This window comes from Impatiens glandulifera, chromosome 9 (genome assembly GCF_907164915.1).
Source record: "Impatiens glandulifera chromosome 9, dImpGla2.1, whole genome shotgun sequence".
Taxonomy (NCBI): Eukaryota; Viridiplantae; Streptophyta; class Magnoliopsida; order Ericales; family Balsaminaceae; genus Impatiens; species Impatiens glandulifera.
The window spans coordinates 18408677-18431240 of NC_061870.1; the positions used below are offsets into that span (position 1 = coordinate 18408677).

The 22564-nt window shown below is 30.5% G+C and overlaps 1 protein-coding gene across 1 annotated transcript; it reads right to left on the reverse strand.

Annotated features, from left to right (window-relative positions):
- Positions 1 to 10671: 10671 nt before the first annotated feature.
- On the reverse strand, positions 10672 to 11461 carry LOC124915929. The gene is made up of 2 exons (XM_047456676.1): positions 10986 to 11461; positions 10672 to 10846 (listed from the first exon to the last, which is right to left on the reverse strand). Exons 1-2 carry the CDS (start codon positions 11459 to 11461, stop codon positions 10672 to 10674), a joined length of 651 nt encoding a protein of 216 aa, XP_047312632.1.
- Between the last annotated feature and the right edge of the window lie 11103 nt (positions 11462 to 22564).

Consider the following 22564-nt stretch of genomic DNA (forward strand, 5'->3'; position numbering starts at 1 on the left):
CGAGTTTTTTGAATTGGTCAAGAACTGCATGTCTTATATCTTTTGATAGAGGTTCTAAATCATGATTTGTCAGTTGCAATAAACTCATATGACTTTGAGAATTAAAAGCCCTAACCTTAATCACGATCAATCGATCTCTACAAAGATCAATTTCTCAAAACCGTTTTTAGGTCAAAATTTGGGATCTTTTGAATTATGCCATCTCATGCCCTAATTCTTTTTCCAACAGCTTTTAAATGATGAATGTAGAAAAATAAAGAAATAGAGAAATTTTATTGCTTGTTTCTTTGTTGTGTTTCTTACATAAGTACTCCAGTGCTTAAATAGTGAACATTACATTTACAGAAAAGGAAATGATTTAAAGAATAAGATCATATAATTAATTTCACATCAAATTTTCAATCAATTAGCAAATCAATTAGTCTAATTGATTTGCTATTGATAACATTCAATTCTCGGTCAATTAACAAATCAATTAGTCTAATTGATTGATTTGCTAATGAATTTCCATATTTGAAGATATTTATATACACTCTCCCTCAAGTTGGTTAATAGATGTTGAGATTTCTCAACTTGCCACATACTTTCTCAAATCGACTTGGAAGAGCTTGGATTAGAATGTTAGTCACCTAATAGGATAGGCATAGGGCAGCTATGAGAGTGGAGAGGATGTTGTCGAGGAGATGGAAATGTTGATGACATTCTTTCTATTTGACTGATTCAAATTCATGATTCACTTAGTTAGAGGAGTAGCTCTTGACTCTTGGCACTTGGCTCTTGGCTCTTGGCTATTGGTTCAGCTCTTGATGTGAAAAGTGATAATTTTTTAACAGATGAAATGTTGGAAGAAATCTGTTGAGACATGAAGACGATGCTTGCCAAAAAAAAGGAGAAAAATTAAATCTGTCGAGACACGAAAACGATGCTCGATACAGATTCGACTGAACTATAAAAAACGCACTGGGATTATTGGTAATAATTTTAGAGAAATATGAGATTATAGAATCATTTGAGTTCTCCTTCAATGGCTATTTCCACCATTAGAGGAGGCAGCGGAAAATTGTGAGTCGGTTTCTTCAAGATGAAAAAACTGCTCTCATACCATGTAGAAAAAATAAATAGAAGAGATAAATTTTATTGCTTGTGTTTTTGTTGTGATTCTTACATAAGACGTCTAGTGCTTAAATACTAAAAATTACATTTGCAGAAAATGAAATAATTAAATAGTAAAATCATATAATTAATTTGACAATCAACGGTCAACTAGCAAATCAATTAGTCTAATTGATTGATTTACAAATCAATTAGTCTAATTGATTGATTTGCTACTGACTTTCTCAACATTCCATTCTTAGAATTATTTTTCTTCCGGGATAATTCTACACTCTCCCTAAAGTTGGGTAGTAGATGTTGAGACTGCCCAACTTGCCACATACTTCATTGAATCGCCTTGGTGAGATGTCATCCACTTGATTGCGGGATATAGCGTAGAGGGGTGCAATGGAGCCTTGGATATAGATTGAAGAGGGTGTTGCTGATGGGATGAAGTGACAGTGAAAAGGCTTTGGATTGCCGAAGTTTCACTGGAATTTGGTGACAGTGAAAAGGCTTGAAACGCCAAAGTTTCATTGGAATTTGATGATAGTGAAAAGGCTTGAAACGTCGAAGTTTCACTGGAATTTGATGACAGTGAAAAGGCTTGAAACGCCGAAGTTGCACTGGAATTTGATGGCAATGAAAAGGTTTGAAACGCCGAAGTTTCATTGGAATTTGATGAGAACGAGTTGGCTTGAAACGCCGAGTTTCACTAGATGTTGATGACATTCTTTCAATTTGTCTAATTCTAATCCATGATTCACTTAATTAGAGGAGTGACTCTTGGCTCTTGGCTCTTGGCTCTTGTCTCATGGCACTTGGCTCTTGGCTCTTGGCTCTTGGTTCTTGGCTCTTGGCTCTTGAGGCTCTTGGCTCTTGGCTCTTGGCTCTTGGCTCTTGGCTCTTGGCTCTTGGCTCTTGGCTCTTGGCTCTTGGCTCTTGGCTCTTGACTCTTGGCTCTTGGATCTTGGATCTTGGCTCTTGGCTCTTGGCTCTTGGCTCTTGGCACTTGGCTCTTGGCACTTGGCACTTGGCACTTGGCACTTGGCACTTGGCACTTGGCACTTGGCACTTGGCACTTGGCACTTGGCACTTGGCACTTGGCACTTGGCACTTGGCACTTGGCACTTGGCACTTGGCACTTGGCACTTGGCACTTGGCACTTGGCACTTGGCACTTGGCACTTGGCACCTGGCACTTGGCTCCTGGCACTTGGCTCCTGGCTCTTGGCTCTTGGCTCTTGGCTCTTGGCTCTTGGCTCTTGGCTCTTGGCTCTTGGCTCTTGGCTCTTGGCTCTTGGCTCTTGGCTCTTGGCTCTTGGCTCTTGGCTCTTGGCTCTTGGCTCTTGGCTCAGCTCTTGAAGTGAAAAGTGATAATATAAAATGCAATTTTGAAATGACGTCCCACTTGTTTAACATAGTAGGTAATAAAATAAAGAAAAATAAGACTTAAGAAATATAAAATAATATAATCATTTGAGTTCTCCTCCAATGGCTATTTCCACCATTGGAGGAGGCAGCGAAAGTTGTGAACAGGTTCTTTCAAGATAGAAAAACCTGCTCTGATACCATGTAGAAAAATAAAGGAAATAGAGAAATTTTATTTAAACAGTGAACATAAGTACTCCAGTGCTTAAATAGTGAACATTACATTTTTATAAAAGGAAATGATTTAAACAATAAGATCATATAATTGATTTCACATCAAATTTTCAATCAACTAGCAAATCAATTAGTCTAATTGATTTGCTACTGATAACATTCTATTCTCGGTCAATTAACAAATCAATTAGTCTAATTGATTGATTTGCTACTCACTTTCCATATTTGAAGATATTTCTACAATGAACATAGTCGAACACAACCAAAACAAGAACATCATTCAAGCTCTATAACAAATTTACCAACAAAAATTCAAAGTTTATTATTCAAAAATTTCAGTTGGATGAAAAATGATCGTGATGTTGATATAATGATTTGGAAATCATCCTAACATATTTACAAACATGTTAGGCGGATAATTGAATCAAAATTTAAGCCTAAAAGCTCAATACATCAATTTCAAAAAAAAATCAAGATTTTCAAACCAAATTTTCGTTTTAAGTTGATTTGATCAAATTTATTTCAACAGAAAGTTCATCCTTCATCTAAGGAGTGATTCTAAACAAAGAAAACATAAAATTGAACCTTAGAACATATCAATACGGTCAAATTTGAAAAAAAATCATTTTTCAATATCACATCGAAATATAGAGGATCAAGAATCTTACCAACAGTTGGAGAATACTCCAATGAAGTGTTAGAAGCTTTCCCGAAGCCTCGATCAAAGCTTTGATCGTCGGAGAGGATTTTACAAAATTCAAGTTCTTACCGGAATCTTGATTCTTTAAATTGGACTGTAAGATGTGATTCATGTTTGATGGATTGGAAGAGGAGGACCTAGAGAGTATTTATACTCAACTAGGTCGACTATCTTGGACGAATTCAACTTCGATTTGGCAATCGAAGTTGTTCTTCTTCGTATCTTATTCAACTTTGGCAGCCTAACTAAGGGATAAGTCTTGACTTCGCAGCCTAGGGGAAATGATGACGGAGAGGAGACGTGCACGAGGGAGAAATTTCAGAGGATAAGGATAAAAAATGGCGGAGATAATTATTCTAGAAGAATCGCCAGCGTCGATCGCGTTTTCGGCGATTCCCTACATCGACGATGAAGACAGATCAAAACAACGTTGTTTTGTTTAACCGAAACACGACATTTCGGAGTTCCGTCACGTTCTGTCCGTGTCTGGGCATTTTCAGCTTACAGGATTGACATTCCGTTAGTTGATTTTATGTGGCCCCGGACGAGCGTTGGCTTACTTACAACCGACTGCGTAGCGCCTTTCTGGACACTTGATGAAAATATAGAACTAAGATGATGGCCTCGAATCCTACTACAATGAAATTCCTTATTTTCGGCTATACCAGATTATCAGTTTATATTTTTAATAAAATAGTTATTTGAAATCGAATTTTTAACCCTTTCTTGTGATTCCTCGTATTGCCACGTGTTAGATGACACGTGTGCTAAGCTACGGAGGGAGCTTCATGTGGGTTACAATAATTAATTTTAAAAAACTGTCAAGTACTATCAAAATCTTTAAAAAACAATATTTTATTTTAAAAAGATGTATGAAACGCAAACTAAGATTAAAACCATCAAATCTCGAGCCACCCTAGATCACGTATTGCCACGTGTCCTCCAAACACGTACTAAGCTACGAGGGGATTTCTCGGGAATTATAGTGGTATATGTGAGTGCAAATCTAATAAATTATATGTGTTCGAAGAGATATTGTGATGGTGGTATATATGAGCAGTGACGGACTAAAAATATTTTCTCGGGGTGGCAAAAACATAGTAACGTAGCATTTTTTTGGCGATCAAATAAATACATTTTCTAATTAAAATTTTACTTGGTAATTACATAAAAATACTAACAAACACAATTACAAAATACTAATAAGCACAATTACTAAATTATTCTTGTCCATGAGTCGGTACAAAAGAAGACAAATTTATTTTACGAGATTTAATTTGTTGAAAATATTGCAATATTTGCTCATTTTCAATTGTTGAGAAAATATATTTCTCAACATATATAACATATATAATATGAGTGCAAATTTGAATGAATTATATGTTTGAAAATTGAAAGATTATTATATGTAAGAGTGTGGGTGCATATTTGAGAGGGTTATTTTAGAAATTATAAAGATTAAATTGATAATGAAGTTGTTTAAATTTGGGTGAATAAATATGTGTTATATAGGACAAATAATATTTTTATATTAAAAAATTAGTTTAATCTTATTAAATAATTTTAATCAAAATTTCAAAAAATTATTTTTCCTTAGAAGTCTAAATTGAAAATTGGAAATAAGTTGACTTGATCATATGTCATGTTATTATATTAAGTATTAAGTTTTTAGTTTTTTTCTTTAATCAAACTAATATTTATAAAAAAATCTATAAAAAACTCAAAAAAAATATTCTATCAAACAAACTTTAGAGCTTGTTGAGTTGGGTTTTAAAAAAACTAATCATAATTAATCATTATTGGATCTAAACTCAAATAAAACTTTATTGACCAAAATATTATTAATTTTAATCGTTATATTAATACAAAATTATAAAAAAATAATATTTTTTAAATAAATTAAAACTATGTGTACAATCAAGCCACGAGTCTCACGAGGCCTGGCCATGTGGCCCACGTGATTTTGATAACCCAAAGTTGCCTATAAAATACAGAATAAATCATTTCTTTCTCATAACACTCTACCCTCCATAATTATTTTCTCTCTCTAAAAGTCTTTTAAATGTTATTTTCTTTTTATGCTACTTCAAGATTATCTCATCTTTTAATCAATACTCTTTTTTTAATAATTTCTCATTTAGAAACAAAGATAAGTCTATTATTCTGTTTTTCTTTTTTAATTTAATTTTATACTTTATATTTATTTAATTTTAACAATTGATGTTGGGTAATTATAATAAAATAATAATACTTTTTTGTTTTAATATTAACCATTAACATTTATATATTTTATTGATTGATTAATTGATTTTGTCCTATAAATTCTATCAAAATAATAATTAAGTATGTAAATATATATTATTTGAAATATATAATACATATTTAATATTTTGTTTTGTTTGAGTTTAATAGCACAAAAATTAATAAATTTTTATCAATGAAAAATTAAATTGATTTATTAATAATATTATAACAAAAGTTTATTGTTATTGTATTACTATTGCCCAGCAACAATTGCTAAAATAAATATAATTAAAAAATCTTATAATTATATTTATTCATTCAAATTGATTGATATGTTCATAATCAGAGGACCAAAACTAGTATTTCTTCCAAACAAAACATTATATATTTTGTTTAATTTGTATATTGATGATATATCTTATCTATTAAACTCATTTTTCAATAAAATAAATATTTTTTTTTTTTTGTTCATAGTCTTAATTCAATCTAGATAATTGTTTAGAATTCAACATATGCTATTAAATGTATCATTTAATAAATATGTTAGTTATATAATTTTAATTGTTATTTTTGTAGTTCATATTTCCTTTCCTTGTAATTGGTGCAGTGATTCTGACTGCAATCTATTATTATTATTAATACATTTTTTTTTTATTGATAATTAGTTATATTTATAATCATTCATGGTAACTTTTTTTAAAACATAACCTTTTCATTTAGGTAAACGAATATGATTTGTATCTCCGAAATTTGACATGTTTGAAATAATTTGTAAAAATGTAAAAAAAATAACATAAATACAGATTTATAGTAGTCTACTCAAATTGAGCTACGTGTACTTTAACCCGCATTTCACTATGAAGAATAAGTAATAAAAATTTTTTCTTCCCACATTATCTTTCTAAAATTTTGTTAATTTATGTGAACTCTTAATAATCACATATTTATAGGGTAAACATTTAGATAATAAAATCTAAATAATTTTTTGTTAGACCCAAGTTAAAACAAAATACAAACCCAATAAACTCTAATTGACAATTGTAGAGTTTATTATAAGTGTAGATTACATAACTCAATATAAAAATGAATATGAAATTTTAAGTTTTTTAAACTCTAATTGACAATTAGAGTTTATTATAAATGTAGATTCCATAACTCAATATAAAAATGAATATGAAATTTTAAGTGTTTTGGGGTTAAAATCATGTTCACAAGATCTATTTTTTGGGTTTGTTTATGTTATTATGTTCTCATATATTATTATTAGTTTATTGTTCAACTTCTATATTAATTTAAGGTTTTCAGTTTTTAACTTAAATTGTTGGTTAAATTGTTGGTTTGTTGTTACTTTTTCAGTCTTGGGTCGGATGGAAGCTTTTATCTGCATGGTGAAGTTAATTGGAGCTCATATATTATAATTTGTGAAATATAAGTTTATTTCTCTTCTTTCTATTAATCAATTTTCCTTTATATGTAATTAGTTTGTTTAATTAAACGAATTGGTTGAACATTATCATATGTTATATTATAGTGGACAATGAATTTGAGTCCCCGTATGTCAATATTAAACAATAGTTTTTCAAAGGTCGTAGTAAGCAATGTTTTTGTAAATAGATCTGTTAGATTATCTGATGAACGAATTTGATGAACATCAATATCACCTTTCTTTTGGAGATCATGAGTGAAAATGAATTTTGGTGATATGTGTTTCGTTCTATCGCCTTTAATATATCCTCCCTTTAATTGTGCAATGCAAGCTGCATTATCCTCATATAAAATTGTTGGAGAATTCTTGTTTACATATAACCCACACGATTCTCGAATGTGATGAATGATTGATCTCAATCATACACATTATCGACTTGCCTCATGAATAGCAATGATCTCGGAATGGTTTGAAGATGTGGCGGTAATTGATTGTTTCATAGATCTCCAAGATATAGCTGTACCACCATATGTGAATACGTAACCCGTTTGAGACCTACCATTATGAGGATCAGATAAATACTTTGTATCTGCGTACCCAATCAATTCGGCTTCACATATATATGGATAATATAATCCCGTGTCCATAGTTCCTTGAAGGTACCAGAAAATATGCTTAACTCCATTCCAATGTCTCCTTGTCGGTGAAGAACTATATCTCGCTAATAAATTTACTGCAAATGATATATCAGGTCTAGTATGAGTAGTCAGATACATTAGTGCTTCAATAGCACTAAGATATGGTACTTTAGGACCAATTAGTCCTTCATTACACATACAAGGTTGAAATGGATCTTTATTTACATCAAGCGATCTCACGATCATTGGACTACTCAGGGGATACGCTTTATCCATAAAAAAAATACTTTTAGTACTCTTGATGTATAAGCAGATTGATGGACAAGAATTCCACTATCTAAATGCTCAACTTTCAAGCCAAGACATAACTTTGTTTTTCCCAGATCTTTTATCTCTAATTCTTTCTTAAGATAACTAATTGTTTCACATAGTTCATCACTAGTTCCAATAATATTCAAATCGTCCACATAAATTGCAATTATTACAAATTGTGATCCAGATCTCTTAATAAGCACACATGAACATATTGGATAATTTTGAAATCCATTCTTTAATAAATATTCACTAAGACGTTTATACCACATACGTCCATATTGTTTCAATACATATAGAGATCCGCATAATTTAACCGAGTAAAGGTCTCGACGATCTGAATTAAATGCTTCTGGCATTTTAAATTCTTTAGAGAGTTTCATGTATATGTTGTTATCAAGGGAGCCATATAAATATGTCGTAACAACATCCATTAATCTCATTTGTAATTTCTCGTGTTATGATAAACTTATCAGATATCTAAATGTTGTTGCATCCACCACAAGAGAATATGTTTCCTCATAATCAATACCAGGTCTCTGCGAGAATCCTTGGTAACAAGTCGTGCCTTATATAACACAATTTCATTTTTTTCATTTCTTTTTCTTATAAACACTCATTTATAACCGATCGGTTTAATACCTTCAGGGGTACTGACGATAGGTCCAAAAACAATATGATTTGCGAGTGATTTTAATTCAGCTTCAATGGCATCTTTCTAGTTTGGCCAATCATTTATCCATCTGCATTCTTCTACAAACTTTGGTTCATGATCCTCATCTTCTTTAACAATATCGAATGCTATAATAGCATATGAAAATTTTTCATCGACGTCTATTTCATCTCAATTCCATCTTTTTCCAGTCAAAACATAGTTTATAGAGATCTCTTCATTTTCCAACTGCTTATTTTCCCCTTTCAATGTTGGAAATATCATTTCATTAAAACGGAAGTCAACAAATCGTGCCGTGAATGAGTCACCCGTCAATGGCTCAAAATATTTAACTATAAACAGTGATTCATATCCAACATATATCCCCAATCTCCTTTGAGGTCCCATCATTGTGCGTTGTGGTGGAGCAACTAGAACATATACCGCACATCCGAAGTTTCTTAGATGGGAAATATTTGGTTCATGACCATAAACCATTTCTAAAGGGGAGATCTCATTATAATGTGTAGGTCTGATACGAATTAATACTGTTGCATGTAAAATAGCATATCCCCAAGCTTGTATCGGAAGTTTCATTTTCATAAGAAATGGTCTTTCAATTAGTTGAAGACATTTTATCAATGACTCTACGATGCCATTTTGTGTGTGAACATGTGCTACTAGATGTTCAACACTTATTCCAATTGACATACAATAACTATTAAAAGCTTTGGAGGTAAATTCTCTAACATTATCAAAATGAATAGATTTAATTAAATAGTCCAGGAAGTGAGCTCGTAATTTGATAATTTGAGCGAGCAATCTTGCAAATGCTTGATTACGAGTTGAAAACACACATGTGAACATCTTGTTTACACGTCAATTAATACCATAAAATATCTGAATGGTCCACATGGTGGATGAATAGGCCCACATATGTCACCTTTTATTCTTTCAAGAAATTTCAAGGATTCAGTCTTAATTTTAGATGGTGATGGCCTTATTATTAACTTTCCTTGTGAACAAGCAGCACAAGAAAATTTATTGGATAGAAAAATCTTTTGGTTTTTTATTGAATTCTTACATGAATGATTAATTATTCTCCGTATCATAATAGTTCCAAGGTGTCCCAATCTATCATGCCATGTAATAAAATTATTTTGATCGACAAACTTCTGGTTTGTAACTACATGTACTTCGCCAACACTTATGTTTGTGAGATATAATCCAAAGGAAATTGCGGGTAATTTTTTTAAATAATATTTTTTACCCGAGATGATACTTGTGATAGATAAATATTCTTTAATGCTTTCATTTGAAGTCTCGATGTGATATCCATTTCCGCGGATATCTTTAAAACTCAACAAGTTTGTTCAAGATTTGGACAAATACAATGCATTATCAATACAAATGTTTGTTCCTTTAGGTAATATAATATTTTCTCTTCCGAAGCCTTCAATAATTTTTGAACTACCCGATATTGTATTCACATATGTCTCTTTCATCACCAAAGAAATAAAAAATTCTTGCTTTTCAAAATGGTATGTGTTGAGCACTGTCTACGAGATAATTGCATTTTTCATTCATCACATGTTCGCTTTCACGAACCTTCATTTTCTTCGTTAAATAAAATATAATATTAATAATTAATAATGAATAAATAATAATAATAATAATAATACAAAAAGCATCATCAAACTAAATATATATATATATAAGACATTAATTAATACTACTTTTATTTATATTTATTATTATTTTTTATTTATTTTTTAAAATTTTATTAAATATTATAAAGAAAACACAAAATATCAAATGACCTAATTCTTATTTTCACGCTCGACAAGAAAATCGGCTATGTCAAACCTGGAGAAGTCATCGAATCCAAAAGCTATTTTGTCATCACGGAGAGCCGAAGTCGAGTTGGACTCGATGGTCCCTTTTCCTTTTAGCGATGCTTGATAAAGATTGATAAAATGCTTCGGCGTACAACAAGTATGTGACTAGTGACCTTTCATGCCACAATGATAGCATTTGTTTTCCACGGTCTTATTAATTTGATTCTTTTTATCATCGTTGCGGATATTGTGTCGACCACCACCACCACGTCCATGACTATTTTCGCGGGCATGGCCTGAAAAATGACCACGACCACGACCACGACTACGATGTTGTCCTCTATAATTATATGATTCCACATTCACTTCAGGGAATGGGTTCGATCCAGTTGAAGGAGCCTCATGATTTTTCATTAAAAGCTTATTATTTTGTTCGGCCAATAATAGACATGATATTAATTATGAATATTTCTCAAAACCTTTTGCACGATATTGCTGTTGTAGGAGCACATTCATGAAATGTGGAGAATGTTTTCTCTAACATTTCTCTGTTAGTAATAGTTTCTCCACGTAGTTTGAGTTGAGAAGTAATCCGAAATAAAGCAGAATTATGTTCACTCACTGATTTAAAGTCTTGTATGCGCAAATGCAACCATTCAAATTGAGCTTTTGGAAGAATGATAGTTTTTAAATGATCGTACCTTTCATTCAAATTGTTCCATAGGACCAATGGATCTTTCCCAATGAGATACTCAATTTTTAAACCTTCGTGAATAAGACGATGAAGGAAAATCATTTCTTTGGCCTTATCTTGGTCGGACGCAGTGTTTTCATTTTTGATAGTATTTCCAAGACCATTAATGGCAAAATGAATTTCAGCATCTAGAATCCATGAAAAGTAATTCTTTCTAGTGATGTCAAGAGTCGTGAACTCTAATTTCGTAAGGTTTGACATGAGATTGTTAGATGAAATAGTTAAGATTGAAAGTATAAGAGAATATCGTTATCAATCTTGATCAATTTGGTTTTCACAAATGAGGTGCGGAAATTTGGCTACCACAGACGAGGAGGGAGCCTTCGACCTTTATTTCGGGATTGAGAGTTATCGTGCTAATAACGTGTTATAAACATACAAGATAATTAACAAGAGAGATAACAACGAGAGAATGTATTATTATTTATCAAAGGAATGATATTTACAATGTTTCTACGTGTCCTATTTATAGGATTAGATACATAGAAACCAAATATCTTCAAAATGGTGGAATATGAAAACTAAGAGTCTTACAAAATAACATCCATTAATTATATTGCATTTATAATAATATTAAAATTACTTCCAAATGTCTCGAGAATTGTTCTTAGACTTGTTTATATTTTTTTGATAGAACATAATTAAACTCCTAAAATTTATTTTTATAATTATTAACTCCTAAACATTCAAATTGTGCACAACTTAAAAAATTATTATTAATTATTTATGATGGAGAAATAAATTAATGTATATGTGGGTGCGATTATGAGAATGAGAATTAATGCAAACTAAGGGTATTATAAATATTAAAATGAGAATGATGGTAAGAATTGGATCAAAATGCCTAAAGTGAGGGTGTAGTGTGATTGACAATGATCAATCGAATGGAGAAAAAATGATCAATGTGTGGGTAGGAGGTAGTCGATAATACGACGAGTTGCAGATGAATTTTTTTATTATTTGTCTCATTTTTATGAGTTTATACACAAAATTTATATATACAAAACTATAAATTAAATTCAACAATCACAAGTGATGCAGTGGTTAAAGTGTTCAAATTTCAAATTTGAGACCACAGTTCGAGTCCCAACTGATACGAATTTTAGATGGGGTATTATAAGATTAAAATGGTGATGGTATATGCGGGTGCGATTATGGGTTAAGGGAATGGTCAGATTTTAAATTAGAGCAAAATGCACAATATGAGGTTATAATGTAGTCAATAATATGACATGTCACGGATGAAGTAAAATATTCAAAGTGATTATATGCGATTATCAATATGACTTGTAGGCTGTGCTTAACGTTCAAAATAAGAGTAAGTGATGGTCAATAATATCAAGTCGATTAGACATAATTTTCTTTTAAGATAAGGTCGGTAATGTCGAGTTACTTGAGGAAATATAAATTTTTAGGTATAGCCACAAAGGACTACGAGATGTTATCAATCATATATTTATAAGATATTAAGAAATTTTAAAATAAGATAATTTATAATATTTTTGTTAAGTTATTTTAATATAATTCTTCAAATTATTTTATTATAATTCTTCAAATATTTTAAATTAATTAGTACGAGTAATATTTAAAAATATTAATTGATGATAATATTTATTATATTATTATATAAAATAATAATTTAAATATAAATAATTAAATTTAGAATATATTTAATAAAATTAATATAATTCTTATAAGTTCTTTATCTATCTATCATTTATATAATTAACTTTTTTTATATTTATTTTATTAATTTAATTAAATATTTTTTTAAATATATACTTTTATATCATTAATTTTAAATCAAAAATATATCTTTTCAAATTATAAAATTAATTAATTTCAAACGCATGCTGAAATATAATAATAATGAAAAAAATGTATTTTTAAAAATGAAGAATATTATTACTAAATAAATAATTTAGTGGAGCCTCAAAAAATGATGGATTCAAATTTTATACTAATCTACAATGAAAAAAAAATAAGGCAAAATTAAAAAGCTTTGTTGCTAAATGAATGAGAAGGGCTTATGTATTCTGTTTACGTATATGTTTTTATTTTTATTTCTATCAAGGTCTTTTTATTTTTTAAAATATATTTGTTTGACCTTAAAAAATTCCAGAAAGCAACAACCAGCCGGAGCTCTGACCCGTACAACCAAGCCACGAGTTTCGTCACAAAAAATTGCATCTCGATCTCCAACGATGGTCTCAAGAAGGTCATGCAAATTATAGACGTTGATCAAACCACCTGTTGAGCTGAAAATGGATGAGCCAACCGAATAAAATGAGTATATTTGAAAGATCGACCACCACCATAATTACCGAGCTGTCCCGGACATGAAAAGGCCCTCGATTCAATCCAGAGAGAGAGACCCGAGGTTTGGGCTGCCCTAGCCTCGGTAGAAAATGTTTCGATATACTTTTTGTTGCCCTAAGTCTAGTTTTAAAAATTGATAAAAAAATTCATTTTTGATGAGATTTGAACTCATAACCATATTAAAACTTTAAATGCATATCTTGAACCACCAAGCTACAACTAATTATATTTAAAATTACAATAAATATAACTAAATATTTTGATATTTTTAACAAATGGGCTGCCCTGTGGAGTAGGCTGCCCTAGCCGAGAGCTTGCCGGGCTTACCCAGGGCCGGCCCCATATATATATATATATATATATATATTAGTGTTCACTCTTTAAAATTTCATATTTTAATGTTGTTTTTTGTTTTAACACATTTTAAGTTTATATATATATATATATATATATATATATATATATATATATATATATAATGATATCAGAGCCAGGGGTAGTTATGCTAAGTGATCACCACACCTTACTAATCGTGAATCTAATGAACATGGTCTCAAAAAACAAAAACATTAAGAATATTAAGAAAGAGGAATATGATATTCCAAAAGACTTAGATCTCCTAAATAAGTGGACAATTCCAAAAGTGGAACCTAGATTAATATATCAACTAGGAACATTTGAAAAAATGGGTTTAAAACAAGTAGTAAAAAACTACTAAAGAGTCAGTTTCACTAGATAACAGTGACATGATAATAAAATTACTATCGGATATGGATATAGCATATTATAAACGAACCTATAAATTTCTACATATAGGACTAGTGCAGGTTGCATTTAAACCTTTAACCTTAGAGGGTTTACCAGAAAGCTTTATGGCAGCTCTAAGAGATGGAAGAAATCTAAATTGGAAACAATCCTTAATGGGAATAATACAATCCAGTCTAGCTCAGGGACCAGTTTATTTTAACGTTTTTCTAAACTTACAATTATTCTTATCTGATTCAAATATAACTAACTCCCAAACATTAAATGTTAAAACACATGAATATAATTATGCTCCCGGGTCGGAAGTAATGTGTGTTTGTTATAGAATATACTATAAACTCTTATTCACTTTAAATCCACTATGTAGGAGAATGGATAAACCCAATAATGAAACAACTTTAATACAAACAAATTGTGATAAATAAAACATTACTAGGAGAAGACCAATTAAATGGGAAGAAATATCATTCCCAGATAACTAGAAAATAGAACAAGTTGTACCTGTAAAACCACTAGTCCAGAATTATAATAATATATTAGATATTTCTCAAAATGATGAGGGAAGTGTCGAAGTAAGATTTGACACAAGCCTAAAGTTATGTCCATTACAAAGACATGGCTCTATTAAATCATATATCTCACCATTAGACTACAAGGTCGAATACCCTTCAAGGGCATCCACCTCTCAAATAAGGGAAACAACGTTTTCAGAGGATTCAACTTCAATTACAGAAAAATTATATATCAATAGACAAAATATTGTTAGGGAAAATAATACACAAACCCTAAACGGAGTAGAACCGACAATGTCAGAAATGGACTTTTCTATTTAGATGAATAGTACACCCAAAATAGACTTCAATACTGGTTCTCCAGCCAGAAAAATAATCTCCAATGAATTCAAAAATCCAGGTTATACCCAATTCAGAAAATGGTTTTTTGAAAGTTTTCACATTTCAGAAATAAAACAGTTTGAAAAAGAATTTTATGAATTTTGTAAAGAAAAAATGCTTTAATCCCTTTTACCTCTTGGTTCATAAGAACCTATGTAAAAAATTATATATCGGTAATTGAAAGAACTTTTAAATTAGAAATAGGGAAAACCTATTTAGGAACATATCCACCTCAACAACCTTTCCATATTGAAAAGGGAGAAAAAATAATAAATTTCATGCCATATAGAATGTTAATTGAAAATAATACACTCCCAATAACATGTAAACATATTAATAATATGTTTGAACATTAAAATTACACAAGTCTGTTCCTAAATATTGTAAGAGAACAATTACAATCCATAGAAAACAAAATTGAAAAATTAATAAAATCAATAAATGAAATTAAATCAGGTGCGTTAAAAATAACCTCAAAAGAAAAAGAAGTTTTACCAACCTTCCAACCACTTCAAATAATATCTGATTTCAAACTAAGGCCAATGCAAGAATCTAAAAAAATTCTTGAAGAAAAATTTAGCAAGCTAAGTATTAAAACCTTAGACAAAGAAAACAGAGATTAGATTAATAAAATTAATAAATGGGCTTATAAGCTATATAGAGTAATTTTTACTATAATAGACCAATACCAATGGATGTTTTACATGAAGAATACACAGATACAATTGATATTAGTTATTCATGAAACAAAATATATGAATGGAATTTTGATGGATATTCAAACAAACAAATTTATAATACAGTACATATAATGTTGATGTACTCAACACTTTGTAAAAATAGTAAAAATAGTGATAAAACAATAGCAACAATGATTGTTGCTGAGTTTACTAGACAATTAAAAGGTTGGTGGGATAATTATTTTTCCCAATAAAATAGAGATTCTATTCTTAACACTATAAAACAAGAAAACAATAGTCTAACTCAACATGCGGTTTATACACTAGCGATAAATATCATTGAGCACTTCACGTGAAGGTTCAATGATAATAGTGATACAATTAGAACATTATTACAAAATCTAAGGTGTAAGACGTTTTCAGATTTTAGATGGTATAAAGCTACATTTTTAAGTAGAGTTATGGAACTCTCAGAATGTAATAATGTACATTGGAAATAAAAATTTATTGACGACCTTCCATGCCTATTTGTTGAAAGAGTTAGAAGGAATCTCAAAAAGAGTCATTCAATGATACCATATGAAACCTATACATATGGTGTATTAATAGATACTTGTATACAAGAAGGGCTAGCCTTATGTAATGAAATAAAGTTAAACCAACAAATTTAAAGACAGAGTCAAAGCGAAAGACAACAATTAAGTCAATTCTGCTAACAATTTGGTATAGATAGTCCAACATCTAGAAAAGAGAGAAGGGTGAAATATTATAAGTTTCACAAATATAGAAAACCATCCGAAAAATACTTAGACATGAAAAATGAGAGAAGGGAAGAAAAATCTAAAAACAAGTCAAAACTTTTCAAAAATAATAGGAAATGCCACAACTGTGGAAAATTTGGACACACATCAAAATATTGTTGGGCAAAGAAAAAAATTAATAATCTTGAAATCTCAGAAAACACAAAAAGATTAATAATCCAAACTTTACAAAATTCAGAATCTGAAGAATCTGATTCAGATTCAATAATTAGTGATTCTAAAATAGATGATCTAAATAATGAAAGACTCCGAATGTGAGCCTTGCCAATCAGGATTAAATTGTCCTAAAAAAGAAACAAATAACCTAGATCGAAATCAAAATATTGACAAATCAGAATTATATAGAATCATATCTCAATTCTTAGATATGAAATTTAATGTTTTAACATCAAATCATGCTTTTGAATTATTAAAAGCCATTAAAGACCCAAAATTAAGAATGCAGATCATAGATCAGTTTAATTCCGAAGAAGGAACTTCATTCTCTAAAGAAGAAGAGACAGAAGAAAAGAGATTAAATCATAATAAATCTTACACTATGAGTGGAGTAATGAACCAACTTAGACACAAGGTTCAAAACAAAGAAGAGAATACAACTCTCAAAAATCTTTACAAGGAAATTAATAATTTAAAAGAAGAAATTAAGATATTAAAAAGGAAGAATATTATACAAGAATCCAGAATAACTAAGCTTGAGGATAAACCTCACGAAAATAATCAATATAATGACAACAAAACAGAAATTGAAGAAAATATCTTCTCAGAAATTTTTTTTATCCACAATAGAAATGGTTAAATCCCAAAATGGCACATAAGAATATCTCTCCTAATAGATAATCATTATACAAGGTCATTTACTGCCCTTGTTGATAGCGGAACAGATTTAAATGTTATTCAAGAAGGACTAATCCCCAATAGGTATTTTCATAAAATAAGCCATACCATGTGGCATGTAGGTGGAGATAAACTCCAAATCTAATATAAGCTTCAAAAGCCTATATATGTACTGATAATAAGTGCATTCCTCAAAGTTTTATAATTTCTAAAGATATATGAAATCATGTCATACTTGGAACCCCATTTTTAAACACCATCTACCCGATTAAGATGATTGATAATAAAGGTATTACAGGAACTTTTCAGAAACATGATATTTTTCTAGAATTTATTGTGGAGCCACTTACTAAAATGTTACATAGTATATATGATAATATCAAAGCAAAACAAGATCAAATATACTTTCTAAAACAAGAAATAAGTCTTATAACAATAGATGAACAACTAGAAAATCCTAAATTACAAGAAAAAATAGCTCTACTAAAAGACCAACTTTCAATAGATATTTGTAATGAACATCCTAATGCATTATGGGATAGAAAGAAATATATGGTTTCACTACCCTATAAGGAATCTTTTAGTGAAAAGAATATTCCTACAACGGCAAGATCTTGCCAAATGAATTCAGAATATCTAGAATTATGCAAAAAGGAGATAGATGCTCTATTATAAAAGGGGTTAATAAGTCCATCACAATCACCCTGGTCATGTACGGCTTTCTATGTAAACAAACATTCAGAAATCGAAAGAGGCGTACCAAGGTTAGTAATAAACTACAAACCCCTCAACAAGGTATTAAAATGAATTAGACATCCAATTCTTAATAAAAATGACATATTAGATAGGCTATATGATAGTTTAATATTCTCAAAGTTTGACTTGAAATCAGGATATTGGAAAATTCAGATTGAAAATTTTGACTGATATAAAACAATATTCAATGTCCCTATAGGACATTATGAATGGAATGTGATGCCATTTGGATTAAAAAATGCTCCATCCGAATTTCAAAAAATTATGAATAATATCTTCAATCCTTATAGCACATTTATAATTGTTTACATTGATGATATATTAGTCTATTCAAAAACAATTGAAACTCATTTTAAACATTTAAATATGTTAAAAACAATAATAACTCGAAATGGATTAGTAATTTCTAAACAAAAAATGGATCTTTTCAAAACAAAAATAAGGTTTTTAGGTCATATCATTGAAAAGGGAAATATAACTCCTATTAATAGAAACATAGAATTTGCGGAAAAAATTCCCGAATATAATCACTGATAAAACACAGTTACAAAGATTTTTAGGCAGCCTCAATTATGTGGCTCCATACTATAAAAATCTAACAAAAGATACATCAATCTTATATGAAAGGCTGAAGAAAACCCAAAGCCATGGTCAAACCATCATACAGATGCAATTAAAAGAATTAAAAATAAAGTAAAAGTACTTCCTTGTTTAATGATAAGTAACCCAAATTGGGAAAAGGTAATTGAGACTGACGCTTCTGACATAGGTTTCGAAGGAATATTGACTCAATTAGATCCAGAAACAAAACAAGTCTATCTTGTCAGATTCTATTCAGGAAAATGGAACAATTCTCAAAAAAATTATGCGATAGTCGCCAAACAAATTCTTGCCATAGTCAAATGTGTTTTAAAATTCCAAGATGATTTATATAATCAAAAATTTATTATACGAACAGACTGCAATGCAGCTAAATTTATGTTTTAAAAAGACTTTAAACATGATGTATCAAAACAAATGTTTGCTAGATGACAAGCTCATTTAGCCCCATTTGACTTTGAAATAACATATAAAAAAGGGATAGATAATAATCTTCCTGATTTCTTGACCCGTAAATTTTTAAATTTACAGGAATGAGCGGAAGGAGTTATGAATCTTTCTCTAATAGAGGATGGGGATCCTCCTCTATCAGAGGAAGAGGTCGAGGCAGAACACCAAAGATCATATCTCAGTATGGTAAACAAAAGTTGATAGCAATGGATCTCTCCCAAAGTACGGACAGTCAAAAGGACAATCCAACGTACGCCAAAATACTGGGAGATTAGGAATCAGAATCTAATAATATTGGATTTATGATAAATGAATATAAAGAAATTATATTTCTCCTAGAGGAAAAAAACCTCAAATGGAAAAGTGAGCCATGGACAATAATGCAAAGGTATTTGGATAATACATCCACACCATCGAGGACTTATAAGTCCCGAATATTTTACGAACAAATACTTATTCAAAGTGGATCTTGTGAAATATCACATTTCTCTGGCGCAAATAAAGAAATTTATAATTTCAGCAAAATGATAATAAAAAAGACAATTTCCTTAGAGGATTGGGGAATATCCCCAATGAAAGAAAGAGAATTGTAGTTTAATAAAACAACGACAATCAAATTTAATTATTGGGACTACTGTGATGCCTTCACTAAGGCACTACATTATGAGAATAATAAATAAAAACATTCCTGGTTCATCAAGGTATGCGCGAATGTCTATAGAGGAGACATCCCCCACTGGTTCATAAATTGGTTTTACTGCTTTGGTCCTAGCCCAAAGGTTTTACCAGAAGAAATCAAGGTCCTATTTGATAAATGGAGCGAAGTATCCCCCAGCTTCTGAAAAAACAAGAAGTTAATATATATATTGAAGGAATAGCTTCATGTTTCTTTTTTACAAAATATTCCATTCCCTGGATTTGGAAATGGATACCTGAATTTGGTTATACCAAAACAGACATTTCCTGTCTATTTAAATCATTCCATTATAAATTTTGGGATAAAATGATGAGAATAGATCAGGAAACGCATGAGCGATTCGGGAAAGAGACAAAGGACTTCCTACACCAGCAAATAAGCATTTATGAAGAAAAACGACAAGTAGTTGAAGCGCCGTCCCCTTTTGATTATATCTTCAAAAAATTCCGAATGAGGTCAGAAAACTTATCCAAAGGCCATATGATATCTACATACATTGAAGAAATGAAGAAAGACTTTATGTCCAAATTCGAAGATGATAATAAATCAAATAAATCAGATTCAACTATGGGATCTGATTATCTACAAGATGCTCAAAGTGATGTCGGAATTGAAGACATTTTCGAAACAATCAAAGACACTTTGGTTGAAAAAATTTCAAGGAAAGACGTTGGATCATCATCTTCCAGCCAGTTCAAGATTTAAAGGGGAAACAAGATCCGTAATGTGCGGAAAAACCTATCTCAGGAATCCCGGGAGACACTATTTGCAGAAGAAGGAGACAAGATCCGTAATTTGCGGGAAAAACTTATCTTGGGAATCTCGGGAGTCACTGTTCAGTTTTTTAACTTTTGTAAAATGTTTTCCTTTAAATAACTGTTCATTTTCGGTTGGTAGGGGAGGGAAAACGACCTCTGAAGTCTGTATTGTACTCTCTCTCTCTATTGTGCTCTCTATTTATCACTCTCACCCTCTTGTAATATATTTTCAAGTTTAATCAATAAAAGTGTGAAGGTCAGTGTGCTTAGCCTTCAGTTTCGGGTACGTTTTTATTCTTTTTACGTATTTAATTTTATGTTTTAATGTTAAGCCTAATAGGCTAATCTCATTAGGCGTTGATCATGTCGGATACTACCCTGCCTAAAAAAAAGAGTAATTAATAAATAATTAAAGCTTATCTTAGAAGTTTGAATGGACATCAAGGATGGATATGAAGTGTCGATCCTTTTTATAATATGGTACTTTAATTTTGTGTTCCTATTTAGTCCTATTTGACCACTATTTAGCACGTTGGACATTGTGGAACTTTAAATTAAAGTTAAGTATTATAATTGGTTGATAGACATTTCTATATGTCCTAAACAAGGGTTGTCCCTCTTCAAACTCTTTATGAGCTCTATTTTATTTATTATTTATATACGATCCTAAAAATAATAGTATCAGAGCCAGGGGTAGTTATGCTAAGTGATCAACACACCTTACTAATTATGAATCTAATGAACATGGTCTCAAAATATAAAATATAAAGAATATTAAGAAAGAGGAATATGATATTCCAAAAGACTTAGATCTCCTAAATAAGTGGACAATTCCAAAAGTCGAACCTAGATTAATATATCAACTAGGAATATTTAAAAAATGGGTTTAAAATAAGTAGTAAAAACTACTAAAGAGACAGTTTCACTAGATAACAGTGACATGATAATAAAATTACTATCGGATATGGATATAGTATATTATAAACGAACCTATAAATTTCTACATATAGGACTAGTGCAGGTTGCATTTAAACCTTTAACCTTAGAGGGTTTACTAGAAAGCTTTATGGCAGCTCTAAGAGATGGAAGAAATCTAAATTGGAAACAATCCTTAATGGGAATAATACAATCCAGTCTAGCTCAGGGACCAGTTTATTTTAACGTTTTTCTAAACTTACAATTAATCTTATCTGATTCAAATATAACTAACTCCCAAACATTAAATGTTAAAACACATGAATATAATTATGCTCCCGGGTCGGAAGTAATGTGTGTTTGTTATAGAATATACTATAAACTCTTATTCACTTTAAATCCACTATGTAGGAGAATGGATAAACCCAATAATGAAACAACTTTAATACAAACAAATTGTGATAAATAAAACATTACTAGGAGAAGACCAATTAAATGGGAAGAAATATCATTCCCAGATAACTAGAAAATAGAACAAGTTGTACCTGTAAAACCACTAGTCCAGAATTATAATAATATATTAGATATTTCTCAAAATGATGAGGGAAGTGTCGAAGTAAGATTTGACACAAGCCTAAAGTTATGTCCATTACAAAGACATGGCTCTATTAAATCATATATCTCACCATTAGACTACAAGGTCGAATACCCTTCAAGGGCATCCACCTCTCAAATAAGGGAAACAACGTTTTCAGAGGATTCAACTTCAATTACAGAAAAATTATATATCAATAGACAAAATATTGTTAGGGAAAA

Excerpts from the sequence above, each read along its gene's own strand:
- LOC124915929 (XM_047456676.1), bottom strand. The coding sequence starts at position 11,461 with ATGTCAAACCTTACGAAATTAGAGTTCACGACTCTTGACATCACTAGA. Across the intron at positions 10,847-10,985 it reads ACAGCAATATCGTGCAAAAG|AGGACAACATCGTAGTCGTG; the intron begins GTTTTGAGAAAT and ends ATATAATTATAG.